Source organism: Panthera uncia, unplaced genomic scaffold, assembly GCF_023721935.1.
Source record: "Panthera uncia isolate 11264 unplaced genomic scaffold, Puncia_PCG_1.0 HiC_scaffold_1368, whole genome shotgun sequence".
Lineage (NCBI taxonomy): Eukaryota > Metazoa > Chordata > Mammalia > Carnivora > Felidae > Panthera > Panthera uncia.
In genome coordinates, this window is record NW_026057995.1 from 85481 (window position 1) to 105544 (window position 20064).

The following is a 20064-nucleotide window of genomic DNA, read 5'->3' on the forward strand; positions in this document are numbered from 1 at the left end:
CTTCTTTCCATTCTTCTGGGTCATATGAGAATTCTATTTTTAATTTTTTGAGGAATTATACTGTTTTCAACAGCAGCCGTACCACTTTATATTTCCACCAACAGTGTAAGAGTTCCAATTTTTCCACATCATTGCCAACACTTGTTTGTTTGTTTGTTTGTTTGTTTTTTATAGTACACATCCTAATGGGTGTGAGATGTGTCTGACATTTTTGAAATGACAAAATTTTAGAAATGGAGAACAGATTAGTGGCTCCCAGGAGTGGGAGTGGCAAAAGAGAAGTGGGTGTGGTTATAAACATTAGGGCCCCTGGTGCTGGAATCTTCCCGTAACTTTACCATGGTGGTGGATACATGAGCATATACAGGTGGTAAAATTGCACGGAGATGGGGCGCCTGGGTGGCTCAGTCAGTTAAGCGTCCGACTTCAGCTCAGGTCACGATCTCGCGGTCCGCGAGTTCGAGCCCCGCGTCGGGCTCTGGGCTGACAGCTCAGAGCCTGGAGCCTGCTTCCGATTCTGTGTCTCCCTCTCTCTCTGCCCCTCCCCCGTTCATGCTCTGTCTCTCTCTGTCTCAAAAATAAATAAACGTTAAAAAAAAATTTTTTTTTAATTGCATGGAGCTTAACAGACACACACACACACACAAGTGAGCACAGCTGAAACAGGAAATCCGAATAAAATGAGACGACTCTATCAATGTCAACATCCTATATTTGGCTGTGGTTATGATATTATACTGTAGTTTTTTGCAAATGTCACCATTGGAGAAACTGGCTAAGGAATCTCTCCATATTATTTCGTACAACTGCCTGCGAATCTACAGTTAGCTCAATAAAAATTTTCATGCACACACATGAAAACCCACTGAAAGACGGAGAAGGCAAGCCTCAGAATATAGGAAAATATATCTGCAATACATATATCTGGAAAGGAAAAAAAAAAACCCTAGCATCCAGAACGTGTTTTACAAATCAATAAGGAAAAAGACAGATGACCAGGCAGAAAAACAGACAAATGATGGGCCCCGGCATACACAGAAGGGTCAATCGATGTATGGAAACACATGTGGCAGGGGTGCCTTGGTGGCTCATTCGGTTAAGTCTCCAACTCTTGGTTTCAGCTCAGGTCATGATCTCATGGTTCACGGGATCAAGCCCCGCATTGGCCTCTGTGCTGGCAGCACAGACTCTACTTGGGATTCTCTTTCTCCCTCTCTCTCTCTCTCTCTGCCCCACCCCTGCTTGTTCACTCTCTTCCTTTCTCTCAAAATAAATAAATAACCTTAAAAAAAAAAAAAAAACTTGTGGCAGATCATACTTTGCAAAGATAGTGGCAACAGTTGTCCATTCTACACGTTCCTCTTACTGTAACTTTTCACAGTCTTTCCAATTAGAAGTAGAGCCTATGCCCCCTTCCTTGAAGCTGAGTAAGTAGGCTTTTGTGACTATTTAGGTCAATAGAATATGACGGAAGTGATACTATGTGACTTCCAAGGCTACATCACAAGAGACAATGTAGGTTCTGCTTTATTTGCTGGAATACTCAGTCTTTACAGTCACTGTGTAAGCCGTCTGTCCATTCTGAGGTGACAATGGTGTGAGGAAACCCAAGCAGACAGACCACACGGACAGGCCCTGAGCCACGTAAAGAGACAGATGCCTGGCCAGCCCCCAGCTGCTCCAGCGCCCATCTGCCTGCATCCACCTGAGAACGTCTAAACCAGTTCTGCCCAGCCAACTTCTTGAAACCCTGACCCTCAAACCTGAAACCGTGCGAGATAGTAAAAGGACTGTTCGTTGTTTAAGCGTCTACATGTGGGGATGATTTGTTACACAGCCATGGATAATGGGAATAGCAGTCTAACTCCATTAGGCTTCAGACAAGTGCCAATTATTATATATATATTGGGGGCGGGGAGAGAGAGAGAGAGAATGTGAGCAGGGGAGAGGGGCAAAGGGAGAGAGAGAGAGAAACTTAAGCAGGCTCCAGGCTCAGCATGGAGCCCAACTCGGGGCTCGATCCCACAACCCTGGCATCATGACTTGAGCATCAAGAGTCAGACGCTCAACCGACCGAGCCACCCAGGCGCCCCAGGAAGTGAGAACTAAATCCAAAATGGAAAAAAAAAAAAAAAGAGAGAGAGCTATCACTCCACACCCACCAGAATGACCAAAATGGAAAAGAGTGACAAGTAGGTGAGGGTGTGTGGATCAGTTAGAACTTTCATACACTGCTGGAAGAAATGTAGATGGAGAAACCACTTTGAAAATATATTTGAGAGAATCTACTACAGTTGAACATAAGCATATCTTCTGTTTTTTGTTTCTTTCAGGATGAAAAATGTTTTAAGTTTATTAATTTGAGAGAGAGAGAGAGAGAGGGAGAGATAAAGCACGAGTGGGGGAGGGGCAGGGAGCGAGGGAGAGAGAGAGAATCCCAAGCGGGCTCCGCACTGTCAGCACGGAGCCTGATTCAGGACTCAAACCCCCAACCGTAAGATCATGACCTGAGCCGAAGTCAGACGCTTAATCACCTGAGTCACCCAGGTGCCCCAAGATTAAAATTTTATTCTTAAGAGAAAATATAAGCCAGGTTTCCTTAAGAAAACCTACAGAAAACTGTAAGCATTCTGAAAAAGTTACTTGGTCTCATTTGAATAGAAAGCTGATAGGACCAAACTGTGATTCTGAAAATATTCAAAATGCAGGACAAAACACAGCCTCCTTCCTGCTAAATTAATCAGGTGAACTAAGTTTGCAGCAAAAGCAGTGCTCTCAGTTCAGGTGCTGAGTGAGCTCGAGGAGTGGGTCTGTGGCTCTGCACAGCAACAGAAGCTATCAGTGATTTGGAGCTCTATTTCTAACTTGCTTTTGGAAATATTTCCAAATGGGAACAATCGTTTCTTTTTTATTTTTTCAATGTTTATTTATTTTGAGAGGGGGGGAGGGGCAGAGAGAGAGAGAATCCCAAGCAGGCTCTGAGCTCTCAGAGCGGAGCCCAGCTCAGGTCTCGATCTCACGAACTGTGAGGTCATGACCCAAGCCAAAACCAAGAGCTGACGCTTAGCTGATTGAGCCACCCAGGTGTCCCATGAATAATCGTTTCTAAATATCAGTTTGCTGTCTCTAATCTTAACGAATGGAAGTATCTCATCACATCCCCATGAGGATATTGACAGCTTGCTTTGCCTTTAAAATCAGAAGAGCTATTAATTAAAAGCTTATCTCCATGCCATTGTTTGGGGCGATATGCGGATATTAAATGAATAGTAGAAAAGGTCCCCATTCTACTTCACTCTTTTTTTTTTTAAGTGAACTTGCTTTTTTTAAATTTTTTTTTTTTAACATTTATTTATTTTTGAGACAGAGAGAGAGCATGAACAGGGGAGGGTCAGAGAAAGAGGGAGACACAGAATCTGAAACAGGCTCCAGGCTCTGAGCTGTCAGCACAGAGCCCGACGCGGGGCTCGAACCCACGAACCATGAGATCATGACCTGAGCCAAAGTCGGACGCCCAACCGACTGAGCCACCCAGGCGCCCCTCTACTTCACTCTTGAACCTTAATGAAACATAATGACAGAGGTAGGAAAGGAAACAATTTATATTTAACATTTTAGCATCATACATATAAAATGGGATGCTGGTAGGGCGCCTGGGTGGCTCAGCAGGCTGAGCATCTGATTTCAGCTCAGATCATGATCTCACAGCTTGTGAGTTTGAGCTTCACGTCGGCCTCTGCTGACAGCTCAGAGCCTGGAGCCTGCTTTGGATTCTGTGTCTCCCTCTCTCTCTGCCCCTCCCCTGCTCATTCTCTCTCTCTCTCTCTCTCTCAAAAATACATAAACAATAAAAATGAAAAAAAAATGGGATGCTGGTAATTGAAAATGTTTTCTCTTTTTCTTTAATTAATTAATTCCCATTCTGGGGTGAAAGGGAGAATGTTTAAAGGTGGACGATCATGGGTGCCTGGTTGGTTCAGTCGGTTGAGCATCCGACTTTGGCTCAGGTCATGATCTCGTGGTCTGTGAGTTCAAGCCCCGTGTCAGGCTCTGTGCTGACAGCTCAGAGCCCGGAGCCTGCTTTGGGTTGTGTGTCTCCCTCTCTCTCTGCCCTTCCTCTGCTCACACACTCTCTCTGTATCTCAAAAATAAATAAAAATGTTTAAAAAAAATTAAAAAATATATTGACACATGCAACACTTTGAATGAATCTCCCAAACAAAATAATGACCCAAAGAAGCCAGACAAAAGAGTGCATAGTTTACCATTCCATCATATAAAGTCCAAAAAAAGCAGGTAAAGCTAATCTATGACGTTAGAAGTTGGTATGGAAGTCCCGCTTGGACAGGAAAAAGGGAGTGGCTGAGAGGGGACACAGGAAGCTCCAGGGGGATATTCTGGTAGTGTGCTATTTCTTGTCCTGGGTGATTGTTACATGGGTGTGTTCACTTTGTGACAATTGCCTTACAAGTTGTACATGTTTTGAATGCATGTTGTCCTTCAATAAAAAGTCAATTTAAAAAACTGCCTACTACCCCATGACCCATCAATTGCACTACTAGGCATTTATCCAAGGGATACAGTTGTGCTGTTTTGAAGGGGCACATGCACCCCCATGTTTACAGCAGCACTATCAACAATAGCCACAGTATGGAAAGAGCCCAAATGTTGATCAAGGATGAATGGATAAAGAAGATGTGGTATGTATACACAATGGAATATTACTCGGCAATCAAAAAGGATGAAATCTTATCACTCGCAACTACGTGGATGGAACTGGAGGGTATTATGCTAAGTGAAATTAGAGAAAGACAAAAATCATGTGACTTCACTCATGTGGAATTTAAGAGACAAAACAGGTGACCATATGGGAAGGAAAGCAAAAAGAATATAAAAACAGGGAGGGGGACAAAACATAAGAGACTCTTAAATACAGAGAACAAACTGAGGGTTGCTGGAGGGGCTGTGGGTGTGGGGATGGGCTAAATGGATAAAGGGCATTAAGGAAGATACTTGTTGGGATGAGCACTGGGTGTTATACATAGGGGATGAATCACTGGAATCTACTCCTGAAATCATTGTAGCACTATATGTTAACTAATTCGGGTGTAAACTAAAAATAAATAAATATAAAAAATAAAAGATAAGCAAACTGCCAAAACAAAAACAAACAGGGGCGCCTGGGTGGCTCAGGCGGTTAAGCAGCCGACTTCAGCTCGGGTCATGATCTCGCGGTCCGTGGGTTCGAGCCCCGCGTCGGGCTCTGTGCTGACAGCTCAGAGCCTGGAGCCTGTTTCAGATTCTGTGTCTCCCTCTCTCTCTGACCCTCCCCCGTTCATGCTCTGTCTCTCTCTGTCTCAAAAATAAATAAACGTTAAAAAAAATAAAAATAATAAAAAACAAACAAACAAACAAACAACAACAAAACCTCCTAGGGGCACCTGGCTGGTTCAGTCCATTAAGCAGCTGACTCTTCTGATCTCAGGGTCATGATCTCAGGTCATGAGATCAAGCCTTGCTTTGGGCTCAATGCCGAGCATGGAGCCTGCTTAAGATTCTTTCTCTCTCCCTCTACACACCCCCTCAAATAAAGAAATTCTTTTAAAAACATAAATTAATTAATTAAAAATCTACTTGGGGCTCCTGGCTGGCTCAGTCAGAAGAGCATGAGACTTCTGATTTCAGGGTCATGAGTTTGAGCCCCATGTTCGGTGTAGAGATTACTAAAAAAGAATAAATAAAACCAAAAAACCCCCACAAAAACACAAAAACCTCTAAGATTTGGGTTTTGTCTGGAAGAATGGACTTGTTATTTGCTGAAATGGGAAAAACAGTGGAAGGAGCAGATTCAAGATGGGATCGAGACTGCAGTTTGGGACTTGCTAAGTCTAGGGTGCCTGTTACAGAAACTGGCAAGTAGGAGATTTACTCTACAATTTAGTGTTTTGGGTTTTTTTAGTGTTTATTTATTTTTGAGAGTGAGAGAGAGACAGAGTGTGAGAGGGGAAGGGGCAGAGAGCGAGAGGGAGACACAGAATCGGAAGCAGGCTCCAGGCTCTGAGCTGTCAGCACAGAGCCCGACGTGGGGCTCGAACTCACGGACCACGAGATCACGACCTGAGCTGAAGACGGGCGACCAACCGACTGAGCCACCCAGGCGGCCCTAGTTTATTTTTTTTTTAATTATTGTTTTAATGTTTATTTATCTTTGAGAGGGAACATGAGCCGGGGAGGGGTGGGGTGGAGAGGGACAGAGGATTCAAAGCGGGCTCTGCACTGACAGCGGCAAGCCCGACGCGGAGCTCGAACTCACAAAGCGCGAGATCATGACTTGAGCCAAAGTCAGACGGTCAACCAACTGAGCCACGCGGGTGCCCCTACAAGTTAGTTTAGGGACGAGGCTTGGCCTGGACTTATGGATGGCAGAGTCACCACTGTGTAGATGGTATGTAAACCCTTGGGATGAGATGAGATCAGTGAAGGAGTGAGTGTAGGCAGCAGAGAGAAGAGGTTCAGGGATTGCACTTGGGGCCGTCTATGGTTGGGGTTGTCCCAAGGACTAAGTGACACAGCTCATGTTGGCATCAAGCATGTCACTTACAACGTCCTACCTGGTATTACTTGCTTGCAGCTGGCTTATAAAGCCCCCTCCTAGGCATTCCTTTTTCCTTGTTATTTTTTTCTTCCGATTTTAATATTATTTTCCAGTTGATCACTAAAATGATATGTATATATTTTACTTATTTAATCCCTGACTTAACCCTGTGAAGACAGCTACGACTGCTCTCTATTTTATCAAACGAGGAAACTGAGGAGCATGGGAGGGAAGGAATTTGCCCAAGTCACACAGTGTCCGTGCCAGAAGCAGGACTGGAAGCCAGACTCCCAGACTCCACACTCCTGCTCTTTTCATTCCTTGCCGCTGACCTTCAGGAAAGGGAGGCCTGGCTGGCTGCAGTAGGGCCTAACTAGGAGTTGATCCTGGCTAGCCCTAGTGTCAGGGACAGCGGCTGGCCTGAGGAGACGAACAGAGCGGCCTGGGGAAAGGCAGCCAGCGGGAAAACAGGCAGGGGCCTTGCTGAAAGGGGTTTGAAGGGTGCTGGAGAGGAGGAAGGGGCCGGGATGTAGGGGTGGAAGGAGAGGGGTGATGCATTCGCATCTGCCCTGAAGCCGGTGGACCCTAAGAGTGGAGCCAGGCCTCCATCCTCAGAGCCGGGAACCAGCCTTGGGAAGGGAGAGTAAAAAGTATAGGGCCTTTGGTGTAAGCCCTTAGAGACCTGCCCAGGCTGTCCCTCCTTACCTAAGGCTGCCACATACCCAGGATGGGCAGAAGAGGGCCCAGTATGGAGACTGGGCTCCTGGAGGACACAGGCGATGCTGTTCCCTGTGCCCTTGTGCTCATGACTTCAGCCTTGGGAACCGGATACGGGGGCACAGGGCCCACCCCCTTCCCCGCTATTCCTAGTCCCTGGGCCTGAGGGCCCAGCACAGAGGGGATTAAGGGCCCTGGAACCTTTGCCTGGAGGAGGGGGCGGGGGGAGGGGGGCGTGGGGAACTGTCATGAGGAGCCTCGTCTGGCCTGATAATCCAGGCTGCCTATCTCTTCCACAGCAGCTGTGAGGCAGACAGGTTGTCCTGGTGGGGAGGGAGGGAAATAAGGGTCTGGCTGATGGCGGGAAGGATTTGAGGAGGGAGGGACATCCAGGCTCCCTGGTGATCTTTTCCCATCCAATAGCTACCTTCATGACTGTGCCTGCAGACTGGAGGTCGTGGCCCGAGTCTGGACACGGGGGTTCCCACTGACCCAGAGAATAGGAAGTGGGAGCTGGTGAACAGACTTAGGGAGGTGTTGATTGGAAAGTTTCTATTTCTGACTCACTATGTGCTTGGGCAGGTGTGCAGGGGTGCAGTATCGTGTGCGTCCGTAGAGGTGTCTGAGTGAGCGCACGTGCCCACGGGTACATGCCCCTTTAAGGGGGCGGGCGAGTGGGGAAAGCTCACTACAAAGCCAGAAGAGAAGGAACCTGGCATTTGTTGAGCCCCTGTCATATGTGAGCCAGGCTCTTCTTAGAAATTTTCACCTCTCCTGTCGCATTTCATCGACACAACAACGAGGAAAAGAAAACATTTTAAGCCCATTTATCTGATAAGGAATTCAAGGCTCCAAGAGCAGGGCAAGGGCCCAGGCACACCTAGCAGGTAGTGACGGGAGTCCAGGGTCTGACAAATCCAGAGCTAAGCTTTTCCCTTTTGGCTCTGAGCCCAACCTGGGCAGGTGGACTGGAAGAAAAGCAACAGGTTCTCGCTCAAGCCAAGGATGATGTGTGATTTCAGGGCCTGTGAGCTCCACGCAAAGGCCTGGCTCACAAGCTGTAGGAGTCAGAAGAAAGAGGATTATTGCTGGGTTGGACCTGCCCAGGAAGAGGCTTACAAAGGGGTTGCACGTGGGGGGCCTGGCTGGTAGAGCCAGTCGGTAGAGCACTAGAGCACGTGACTCTTGATCCCGGGGTGGTGAGTTCAAGCCCCACACTGGGTGTCGAGTTTATTTAAAAATAAGTTAGGGGCACCTGGGTGGCTCAGTCGGTTGAGCGTCCGACTTCAGCTCAGGTCACGATCTCGCGGTCCTTGAGTTCGAGCCCCGCGTTGGGCTCTGGGCTAATGGCTGATGGGGGGGGGGGGTGGCTTCCTACACGTTCTTTCACTGCATCTTCCCAAGGATCTTGTGAGGTAGGGATTATTGTCATCCCCATTTTATTTTATTTTTAATGTTTATTTATTTTGGGGAGAGAGAGAAAGTGTGCGCCTGTGGGGGAGGGGCAGAGAGCGAGACCGATCTGAAGCAGGCTCTGCTCTGGCAGCAGAGAGGCTGATGCGGGGCTCAGATTCACGAACTGTGAGGTCACGACCGGAGCGGAAGTCGGATGCTTAACCGACTGAGCCACCCAGGCGCCCCGGTCATCCCCCATTTCAGAGATGAGGAGACCAAGACGTAGAGAGACGAAGCAAAATGCTCAGAAAGACATTACTGGTAAGTGGCAAAACTCAGGTCTGATTCCGTTGACTTTGAAACTCAAAAAGGCCCCACAGACACACGCACAAAATCAACCTCATTTGTAGCAAGTTTGTGCACAGAGCGCAGAGTCTGGAGTCTAGAGAGTAGTTGTAGTCCTGCCTCATCTCCCAATTTACTGTATCACTCAGGCCTGGGCAGCTCAGTTGGTTAAGTGTTCGGCTCAGGTCATGATCCCAGGGTGGTGGGATCGAGCCCCTCATCCGGCTCTGTGCTGAGCATGGAGCCTGCTTAAGATTCTCTTTCTCTCCCTCTCTTTCCCTCTGCTCTTCTCCACTCCCTCACGCTCTAAAATAAAATAATACAAAATAAAATCTTAAAAACAAATAAAATTGGGGGCACCTGGGCGGCTCCGTCAGGTGAGAGTCTGACTTTGGTTCAGGTCATGATCTCACGGTTTTTGTGAGTTCAAGCCCCGCATAGAGGTCTCTGCTGTCAAAGCAGAGCCTGCTTCCGATCATCTGTCTCCCTCTCTCTCTGCCCCTCACCCATGTTGTCTCTCTCTCTCTCTCAAAAAATAAACGTTAAAAAAAATTTGGGTGCCTGGCTGGCTCAGTCGGTTAAGCATCCGACTCTTGATTTGGGCTCAGGTCATGATCTCACGGTTCCTGAGTTCAAGCCCTGCATCGGTCCCCTCGCTGATAGCGTGGAGCCTGCTTGGGATTCTCTCTCTCTGCACCTTCCCCTGCTCATGTTCTCTCCCTCTCTCAAAATAAATAAACTTGGGAAAAAAGTAATTTTACTAGCTGAATCTATTTTTTTAAGTATGCGTGCTGTGTATCTCTGTGTGTATATGTCTCTGTATATGTGGGCGTTACATACGTGTGCTGTGCACATGTGTGTCTGCGTGTCTGTGGGTTTCTGCTGCTGCCTTCCTGTTTTTCCTAGGGTCATGGGTTCCCAGATGCTGAGAGGTAGAGGAACCCTGAGGCTTTGGAGGTGATTTTCTCCCCTTCTCTGGGCCTCAGTTTCCTCTCCTACAGAAATGGATTACTTGAATTCCATGATTTCAAAGGATTCTTGCAGATCTGACCATTCTTAACTTTGTTATTCACCATATGGTCTAAGGACTTCATCCAGAGAAGGTCAGAATAAAAAAGTCAAGGGCTTGACGCTACTGTGGCAGGGATTGGAATGAGACAGGAGAAGGCAAAGTTCCCAGACCAGTCCACATTGGCCTCAGGAAAGTCGTGCTTCTTGATCTGAAGCAAAAGCTCTTAGAATGCAAGACCACGTCCAAGGACCTGGATTGTGCCCTCCATCGCCATGCTGGCCAGGGAAGGGGAAGCGTCTCCATGTGACTTGCAGAAAGGAGGCAGAGGGATGGAAGGGCAGCCATCCAGGAGACAGCTCTGGGCGGGCAGTGTCCTCAGGTCCTACTGTGGCCCCTGCAGGCTCCTGATAAGCAGAGGCCTCCACCCTGATAGCCCCGAGTCTGCTTATCAGGGTCCCCAGACTACCCCACCCAGGCTCAGACTCTGTTTCAGCCCACACCCTGATGACAGCACCCTCCACCCCAGCCAGGGCCACAGCCACAGGATCTCTGGTTGGCTGAGATATCTCTCTTTTCTACCTCCAGGACCCTGGTTTCTGCCCATGTTCACCCTTGGTCTTGGGACTAAGCAGGGACTAGGCAGAAGCCTAAGCAATGAGTGGCGTAAATCTTGGCCTTGGTGCGTGAAGCCTTATTGTCTGTGGGGTCTCCGAGTAGAGGTGGCGTGGCAGCAGGAGTCACAGGACAGGAAAGGGGGCAAGGAGCAGACATAGCGATAATTTCTCACCTGGACAGAGTGCCTGGGTTTGTAAAGGTTCTTCAGCCATATTTCTCAATTCTTACAACTCGGTGAGCTATGTGTTGCCACCAGAGTCCAGGGAAGTGGCACTCTGCCCCTAGTTACGCAGCTAGTGAGTGCGACAGGGGAAAGAAGGAGGGAAGGAACCGGACACTGGCTGCACAGGTGCTAGGTCAGATCTGGGAGTTTGAGATGAGCACTCACAGCATCCTTGTAACCACCATGTGAGATAGGTGTGGCCCGCTCCCACTTTACACATGTGGGAACTAAGCTGAGAGCACTCCGTCCAGAGTCACAGAGCTGGATGCAGTGGACTTGGGACTGTCACTCAGGGCCTGTTATTTCTTTTCAAGTTTATTTATTTGAGAGAGAGACAGAGACAGAGACAGAGACTCCACTGTCAGCGTGGAGTCCAACTCGGTACTCAGACCCATGAACCGTGAGATTATGACCTGAGCCAAAGCCAAGAGCCAGATGCTTAACCGACTGAGCCACCCAGGCACCCCTGGGCCTGTTATTTTTAAACCTGGGCTCTCTCAAGGGCCTCAAGCAGCTTTTAAGAATATTCTATGAGGGCCACCTGGCTGGCTCAGTCAGTAGTGTGTGTGACTTGTGATCTTGGGGTTGTAAGTTCGAGCCCCATGCTGGGTGTAGAAATTACTTAAAAATAATAAAATTGAAATTAAAAATTAAAAAAGAATGTTCCACGAACTTTCGGATGTTCACCCACCCCTGCTGTTGCTCATCACTTGCGGCCTTCGGTGAGCCCCTGTGGGGAGGAGGTGAGATGGGAACTAGCTTGAGTCCCTCCTGGGGGCAGCACTAGCCTCATGCTAAGTGCTTTGCCAGCGGCTAGTCACCCAGCTCACAGCTCGGGACTGAGGACCGTGCTTATTGCTGTGGACAGAACACGAAGGGTCTGACAGAGAAGGCTCGCCTGGGAGTTACAGCTTTGTCTGCCGGTCTCCCCAGGCCAAAGTTTCTCTCCTCCCCCACATCACGCTGAGCTTAGCTCCATGTCAGACATTTGACACGCATGTTTATTTATTAGCCACTACTCCGTGGTGGAGATACGTTGGCGAACAAACCAGGCTCTCATGATGATTTGCTAAAGTGAATAATCACACAAATAAATGAGCCCATAACATGGAGAGTTAACTAGCCAGGGAAGACTTCCCTGCAGAGGTGATACTTACAGATGAAGAGGGAATAGGAGTTAGACAAGAAAGGAGGGAAGGTTATGCCAAACAGGGAAGAGCAGGGAGCCTGGCTGCCTCCATCGGTGGAGCAGGCAACTCTTGATTTTGGGGCTGTAAGTTCGAGCCCCATGGTAGGTATAGAGGTTACTTTAAAAAAAAATAAAATATTGGGGCACCTGGGTGGCTCAGTCGGTTAAGTGTCTGACTCTTGACCTTGGCTCAGGTTAACATCTCACGGTTCGTGAGATCGAGCCCCATGTCGGGCTCCATGCTGATCGCATGGAGCCTGCTTGGGATTCTCTCTCTCTCTCTCTCTCTCTCTCTCTCTCTGCCCATCCCCCCCAAAGATAAACTTTAAAAAAATATTTTTGGGGGGAGAAAGAGAGAGTGAGAGAGAGCGCATGAGCAGGGGAGGGGCAGAGAGAGGGGGACAGAGGATCGGAAGCAGGGTCTGCACTGACAGACTGACAGCAGCAAGCCTGATGTGGGACTCAAACTCATGAACCGCAAGATCATGACTTGAGCAGAAGTTGGACGCTCAACCAACCGAGCTACCCAGGCACCCCTAAAAAATCTTAAAAAAAAACCCAGAACAAAATAAAACAAAAAAACAGAGGGAAGAGCACGTGCCAACATTCTGTGACAGCAGGAAGCACGACACCTCCAAGGAACTAAAGGGTTTGGTCTCTCCTCCCATACCCCATCCTGGCCGCATCTGCCCCTGCAGAGGAGGGTATAACTACATCCCAGCATACAGACCAGACTGTCTAGGATGGGGGCTAGGGGGGAGCAGAGAAGCAGATATGTCCTCCAGTATGGGGTCTAAAATAACAGAGACCCTGCTTGAGGGAAGGGTCTACTCCAGGAGTCTCGCCTTCCCCAGAGGCGAGAGAACCGAATACTGCCAGGCTCTCACTGAGTCTTGAGCTCTCAACAGGCCCCTACCCATTCTCTCTCTTTTTGAAAAAAATTCTTTTAAGTTTATTATTAAAAAATTTTTTTTAATGTTTATTTATTTTTGTGGAAGAGAGAGAGACAGAGCACAAGCAGGGAAGGGGCAGAGAGGGAGACACAGAATCCGAAGCAGGCTCCAGGCTCTGAGCTGTCAGCACAGAGCTCGATGTGGGGCTCGAACCCATGAACTGTGAGATCATGACTTGAGCTGAAGTTGGATGCTCAAACGACTGAACCACCCAGGCGCCCCTAAGTTTATTGATTTTGAGAGAGACACAGTGAGTGGGGGAGGGGCAGAGAGAGAGAGGGGGACAGCAGATCTGAAGCAGGCTCTGAGATGACAGCAGAGAGCCAAACTCGGGGCTCGAACTTGAGAACTTCAAGATCGTGACCTGAGCCGAAGTCGGATGCTCAACCGACTGAACCACCCAGGTGCCCAGGCCTCTACCCATTCTCATGCTGGCTCTCAGAAGAGCTTGGAATTCACCTGCCCTCAAATCACCAGCAGAGCCCCACCCTGCCCCCCGCCCCCACACCCAGGAAAGCTTGCCATGGCAGAGGTGGGCAAGAGGTCTGACTGCCTGAGTCTAGTCTCCTTGGGCTCAACATAAATATAGGCAGGGGCCCAGGAACTGAAATTTAAGCCAGAGCTTTTCCCAAGAATTCAGAGATCCAGCTGTCAGGACCCTCCCTGCTTTACAGAGGTTCAACTAACATTCCCACTACCACCACTGCTGCTGCCACTGTCATGGTCAACAACAGCCTCCACCAGGGATGGGGCGGGGGGGGGGGGGGGGGGGAGGTCTGTTCTCCCTCTGCCCAGGCCCAGCAGATAGATGACCAACTTCATTGGGGATAGGAGCGAAGCGCAGATCCTAACCTTAGCAAGGATACTAGAAAGGGCCTAATAGGGAGAGGGGATAGAGACCCTTGTTCCAAGGGGTCCAGCAGGGAAAGGGTTAAGAGGAGGGGCTCTCTAGAACCCGGGAAAGTGCCCCACCCAGGGGAGGGGCCAGTGGATTAAAAAGCAAGCAGTTTGCGCCCCGAGAGGCAAGGACAGGGCCTCCCTGCCTCTAAAGGCCTCCACAGTCTGCAGTTCCAGCTCCAGGTAAGTGCCCTCTCCTGGGCCTGTCTGCTTGTTGGTGTGACCACAGGGAAGCTTCTGCCTCATTACATCATCTCTGGTTTATTTAATTCTGGTGCTGGGTCCCCGAGGAGATCTCAACAGACCTGAGCTTTACAGGGTTCTCCAGGCCAGTCCCCTTGCCTATGCAACTTGGGCCGCCCTTGACCACAGTATCAAGGGGTTGCTGGCTCAGGAGCTATGGACCAGGGAGGGGGGAGATCTGGGTGTCTAGCACTGGCCTATCCTGCTCTGCCCTCGGCCCCTGGCTCTCCCTGCCACAGTCCCCTGTGCCTGCTGCAGGATCCTGGCTGGGATATCATCATATACTGTAAGTTTGCGATGAGATACTACAGTATAGATGATGTACTAGTCCGGGTACCCCCAGCTCTGGAGCCAGACGAGGAGGGCAGGGGATGCTGCAAACCCACGGGGCTCGCCGCTCAGCCTATCACAGCCTGCTGACCGCCAAGACACTTGGGAATGGCGAGGAAACCGTTACCATTACTGAGTTTAGTAATGGTAACGGTTCTCTTGCTGCACCCAGAAAACGTGCCAAGAAGAGAGCTCAGGACCCCGGAGTGGAACACTGGAAGGGAGGGAGACTCCAGCTCAGACAACGGGGTGGGGGTGAAGGAACGGGTTAAGTTTTCTCTTTCTTATTCTAAAGAAATAAAGATGAGAACCAGTATGCTTGTCTTTCAACTTTATTGGAATTCGAGACTAGGGGGAGGGATGGGGCGAGAGGCACTATCTCACTTAAGACCCATAAGTCCTTACACATGGTTTCAAGGTAGAGGAACTGAGGGGATAAGGAAAAAAAAAAAACAAAAAACAAAAACAAAACAAAACAAAAAACCCTCTCTGCTAACAAATGGCACCTGAGAGAGAAACTCTGGGTTCATTGCCAGCTGGAAGCAGTGTGGTATTGTTCCCACCAAGGAACCAACTTCTAGACCTAAGCAGCGGAGGCCCGAGGCAGAGGAACTACCTGAGAAATGAGCTAAGGTCGGTTCCTTCCTTCAATGGGAAAAATGGCCAGGCAGGGGCTGTGCAGACTCAAGCAAGGTCAAGTTAGTCAGGAAGTGTCCGTGCCCCTTACCAGTCCCTGCAGGGTCTGAGCAGGAACCATTCTGATCAGTGGCTCTTGCCAGCAGCTTTGATGCCTTGGGAGAGGGAGCAGAGTGGTCACTTGAGAAGCTTCACGGAGAGGCGGAGCCGAACATCGCAGAGGAAGATGTCCATGAGGTCGCGGCCCACCTCCTGTGCAATCTGGGAGATCAAGTGCCCCTTTGGACCAATGAGGATCTTCTGAGGGAGGAGCAAAAGAGAGGGCCATGAGGCTGCTCTCGGGGCTCTAAGTGCTAGAGGAGAACCCCTGCTTAATAGACCCCTAGTCCCTTCTCCAAGCTTAATCCAGCTTACCACATGAGATTCTTTGGGCACCAGAAGCTTCTGTTCGATCACCAGCTCCCCGCTTGGCCCTTCCTCCCACACCACTGTCCTCTGCACAGGGAGATACCATGATTAGTCAGACAGGCCTATACCCCTATCTCTCTGGGCCCCAGATAGCCTATTCTGGGTATGTGGCTGAAGAGCCCCTAGACCCCTTCATTGTGCCTGCACCTGCTGCACATTGTAGGGTATCTCCTGGGGCAGGTGCTCTAGTAGCTTCTCTCGGATGGTGTTGGCACAGATCTCCTCAGGTGTCTGGCTGGTGAGGACTCCGCTGTGGAACTCCCAGGGTCCTGGCCGGGCCTGTGCCAGGAGGTACTGCTGTGGGTACAGAGAGGGTACGTGGGGCAGCTCAGTCCCAACCAAGACTTTCCTACCTACTCACTCTTACTTCCGGGAGGAACTGTGAGGCTTGTCTTCATATGTGGAAATCAAAGGACAGGCTATGGCCAAGGCCAACTGACCTTTAGTATTTTCACATCTTCCTGGCTTAGGGCAGACAACATGAAGATCTCCTGGAAGTGGGGCCAGCCAATCTTCTGAGGGCCTCCCACAGACTGTGTGTTTGGGCCCTTAGCTGCGGGGCCCGGGCGATGAGTGCCGGCCCGTGAGCGAACAGCCTCCCTCATCTTGAGCTTCTTGCCATTGACCACACCTTCAGTGAGGGCTGCTGTGAGCTCCAGGAGAATGGACTTCTGCTTCAGGCAATCTACCTGGGCATGGGGGATGGGCAGAGGGTGGGGAGGTAGTGAGATGGGCACCTGGGAGGAAAGTAGACCCCTCCTTCAGGTAGGTGGCGCTCACCTTGTTCATGACAAGGATGCTAGGGACTTGGGAGAACTGGGTCAGGCACTGGAGTACTTGGGGGCTGAGCTGGTTCCGAGTCCACTTGTCTGAGACGTCCACAAGAACCACAACTGGAAGTTGGCAGGTGGGGAGGAGGACAAAGATATGACCACTCTTTCTTCACCCCCCCAAAAAGATCCATGATATGGGCTCTGGCCAACCCCCATCCCCCAAACTACCAGGAATGAGAGAGGCCATGACCATGTAAATTGGGCTTCAGATTCCCATCATGAGTCTAACCCATATCAGCAGATTCCATGCTCTTCCACGGATCTTCCAACAAAGAAAGCTCCAGATGGTGCCTGAGGGACAAACATAGGTCAGGAAGGGTTTTATGACTGATGTACTCCTGAGGAGGAAGAGGGTATAAGGGGGTTTTCCAGTCCCTATGACAGAATCTCCCCACCCTCTCCTCAACACCTTTCCCTCTACATACCCATTTCCACAGCTATTACCTTTTCTGTTTAACAGGGCTGATGAGACCTGGTGTGTCAAGTAGAATCTAAAATCAGGAAAGAGAGATGCCCAGCCCCCCAGATGGAACACTTATGACTGGTGAGCGAGAGAAAGGCCATCCTTGATGTCAGGAGCCTGCCCCCATTCTTGGCCAAGCTGACTTTAGATTTTCACCCTCCAGGTTTGTTGTGGTTCTAGATGGGATCCAAGAGAAAGATGATGACTGTGAATATGTAGAAGATTAGAAAGGAGTGAAGAGGGAATGAGATCTTTCTGACTAGATGCCAGAGATGGAAGGTAGAGAGAGAACTGCATGAGGCCTAATGGCCCTTCCCTCAGAGAAATGAACCTAAACATCATTTTCTTCATGTCTAACTGTAAGGGGGACCCTCTTAGGTTCACCCTCTGTCCTATTTGCTGGACTCCCTTTGCAGGTACCCACCACCTGAGCTTCCTTCTCTGTGATGATCCCCAGAGCTTGGCAACGAGTGGTGTGCACCTTCTTGGAGACAGGGAACACCTGCCAGAAACAAAGAAGTCCCAAGTGAAATCCCAGATTCCTCTAGAACAATCCATAAACAGAAAAGAAGTGAGAGATGAAAAGGGGGTTAAAGATTGAGCATACTTTTCGGCCCAGCAGCTGGTTGGAGAGTGTTGACTTCCCTGCATTCGGAGCACCAAGGAGGACCACTCGTAGGACCCTGGGGTTCTCGGGCATATCAGGACGATGGACCAAGAGGAGATCCTGTTCATCTGTGTGTGTGGGGGTGGGTAGGAGGGGAGTGAGAGGTAATGCAATATGGATCCTGTCAGGTACTCAGTCCTACCCACCCACAGAGGAAGTAAGGAATATAAGATTAGTGTACCATGTTGAAGCTGAGACCTGGCTTTGAGATTTAGTTTGCCCGTTAATTTGTTTATGTAATTTTATTAAGTTCTCTAACTTCTCTAAGCCCCTTAGTTTTCTCACATGTAAAATGGAGATAATATTAAACAACACCTACTTTTATAACCTTCTTTTCATGGGGCACCCGGGTGGTTCAGTCAGTTAAGCGCCCGACTCTTGGTTTCAGCTCATGATCTCACGGTTCGTGAGTTCAAGCCCTGTCAGGCTCTACAGTGACAGTGCAAAGCCTGCTTGGGATTCTTTCTCTCTCCTTTCTCTGTCCCTCCCCTGCTTGCTCTCTCTCTCAAAATAAATAAACATTAGGAAAAAAAAAACACCAACTTTGGGGCACCTGGGTGGCTGTCAGTTAAGCATTTGACTCTTGATTTTGGTTCAGGACATGATCTCACCGTTTGTGAGTTCAAGTCCAGCATCGGGCTCTGCACGGACGGCATGGAGCCTGCTTAGGTTTCTGTCTCCCTCTTTCTCAAAATAAATAGATAAACTTAAAAAAAAAATCACCTTCTTTTGGCAATTGTGTAAAAACAATCAGCACGATGCCTGGCACTTAATATTCAACTACTGTGTGGAACTGTACTGTAGTTGTGCCTGGTAAATCTATGTACATGTATGAAAGTACATCTAGATCAGATAAAGCGAGAAATCCCTCCAGCTCTGACAGTCTCACCTTATTAAGGGTGTTATGAAGGCTCTGCAAGCTTTCTCAGTATTTCTAAGTAGGAGTCCCTTATGCATTACAATTACCAGTTTTTGTATCCAGACTCCCCACCAGACTGTAGTCTATGCTACTTGAAGATCAGAGAGTGCTGTTTCCTGGGTATAACTCAGTCTCTTGACAAGTAGATGGGCACTAATCGGATCGAGTTTGCTTCCCAAATCCGGGCAGAGAGCCACAACTGTGCTTTGCCCATGGCCCTGCAATCTCCTGCTTTTTGTAAGCGTCTCTGATTGTGATCCTCTGGCTCCAAAAATTTTAGAACCTGGTATTTCTCTCCTGTGAGATTCTTCACGGCTCGCCTCTCTTTGGGGACCTCGAGATCGTTTTCCATAATATAAGACCAAAGATGATATCCCCAGAGAGTTTCCCTGACCCGGAACTTTAAATGCTAAAACTGTGACAGTCCGGGACAAGCTATCTGGGCCCTTTACCTCTGTGTATGGACACGGCGGGAGGATGAGAAGTCAACGAACTGTCTGGCTGAGAGAGTCCGAGGAAGCGGTCCAAGGCTGAGCTCTGGCCATAACGGCGAGAGGCGGAGGCCAGACGGGGACCAGAGAAGGCGGCGCCCGCGAAACAAGACACGCACCTCCGCTGACAGTCCAAGAGCGAGGAGAGGCCGGTCACCCACCCCCTCGCCGCGTCTGGGCCCAACTGCCGGACCCCTAACACCGCCCGAAAGAACATAGCAGCGCGCCGCCCAGGAGCAACCATTACAGCCGCAAGGCACTCCGGGAACTGGCCAGAAACGCACCTAAGATTGAATAGAGCAGTGGAAAAGCGAGCACGAGAGAGCTAGATGGGCCCAGAGAGCGGAGACGCACGGGATGCTGGAGGTGGGATGAAGGAGAAACTGCTTTGGAGACTGACCGAGGCTAAGGAAAATCTGTATTTAGAATTTGTGTAAACATGATGATTGTTTTGGACTCCTATACACAGCCTGCTTTCTTCTTCTCCTATCAAAGTTTTGTAAAAGGTTCTTCTAGCCCTGCCTCCTGGGCGACTACATCTCCCATGAGGCCTAGAGGCAGAAATCGTTCTCTTAGCGCAAAACTTATCGCGGCTGGAGAAACTGACGCATCTAAGGAGGAAAGGTCGTGGAAGCCGGAGCGGGTGCTGTTCCGCTGTCCCCCTAAGGGCCTTTTTAGTTTTCTCTAGCCTCAGGCTTGCAGGATCCTCTCCCAGTGCCACCCCTGGCTTGGTCTAGCGGTCGGCAGCGGCCTCCATTGCCACCCAAGGAGTAGTCAGTCCGTAGGTCTGTGTTTCCGAGGAGCAGCAGACGCGATTTCCCTTCTGTAAACCTCCATAACTATCTCATCTCAGAGACCATTCCTTTCTGGAGAAAAAACAGAGGGTCTGTAAAGGGAGAAGCTGCTCAGACACGTACAATTCCCCAGACTGACTCAGCGGCCTGCAAAACTTGGTATATCTTAGCTGTTTGTGGCCTTAAGCCTTATTCATCCTTTGAAGCCTCTGGATTAAACTCTTGAAATTGAAGAGAGAGAGAGAGAGAGAGAGAGAGAGAGAGATGTTGGCGGGGATT

At 49.4% G+C, this 20064-nt stretch overlaps 1 protein-coding gene across 2 annotated transcripts; it reads right to left on the reverse strand.

Moving 5' to 3' along the window:
- Positions 1-14828: 14828 nt before the first annotated feature.
- On the reverse strand, positions 14829-19260 carry LOC125916963 (GTPase Era, mitochondrial). 2 transcript variants are annotated; one of them, XM_049623212.1, is made up of 10 exons: positions 18953-19260; positions 17522-17649; positions 17339-17416; positions 16896-16942; positions 16681-16742; positions 16399-16511; positions 16059-16307; positions 15766-15915; positions 15565-15645; positions 14829-15447 (listed from the first exon to the last, which is right to left on the reverse strand). In XM_049623212.1, exons 1-10 carry the CDS (start codon positions 19233-19235, stop codon positions 15328-15330), a joined length of 1311 nt encoding a protein of 436 aa, XP_049479169.1. In that variant the 5' UTR covers positions 19236-19260; the 3' UTR covers positions 14829-15327. The 2 variants fall into 2 exon arrangements, with proteins under 2 accessions (XP_049479169.1, XP_049479168.1); XM_049623211.1 differs by having other exon boundaries at positions 14829-15450.
- Between the last annotated feature and the right edge of the window lie 804 nt (positions 19261-20064).

Bases quoted from the DNA above. Each gene is read 5' to 3' on its own strand.
- LOC125916963 (XM_049623211.1), bottom strand. From the start codon at position 19,235: ATGGTTGCTCCTGGGCGGCGCGCTGCTATGTTCTTTCGGGCGGTGTTA. The intron at 16,308-16,398 runs GTGAGCGCCACC...CCCCATGCCCAG, and splicing joins GCATCCTTGTCATGAACAAG to GTAGATTGCCTGAAGCAGAA. The intron at 15,646-15,765 runs GTGCAGGCACAA...CTCCCTGTGCAG, and splicing joins TACCCTACAATGTGCAGCAG to AGGACAGTGGTGTGGGAGGA.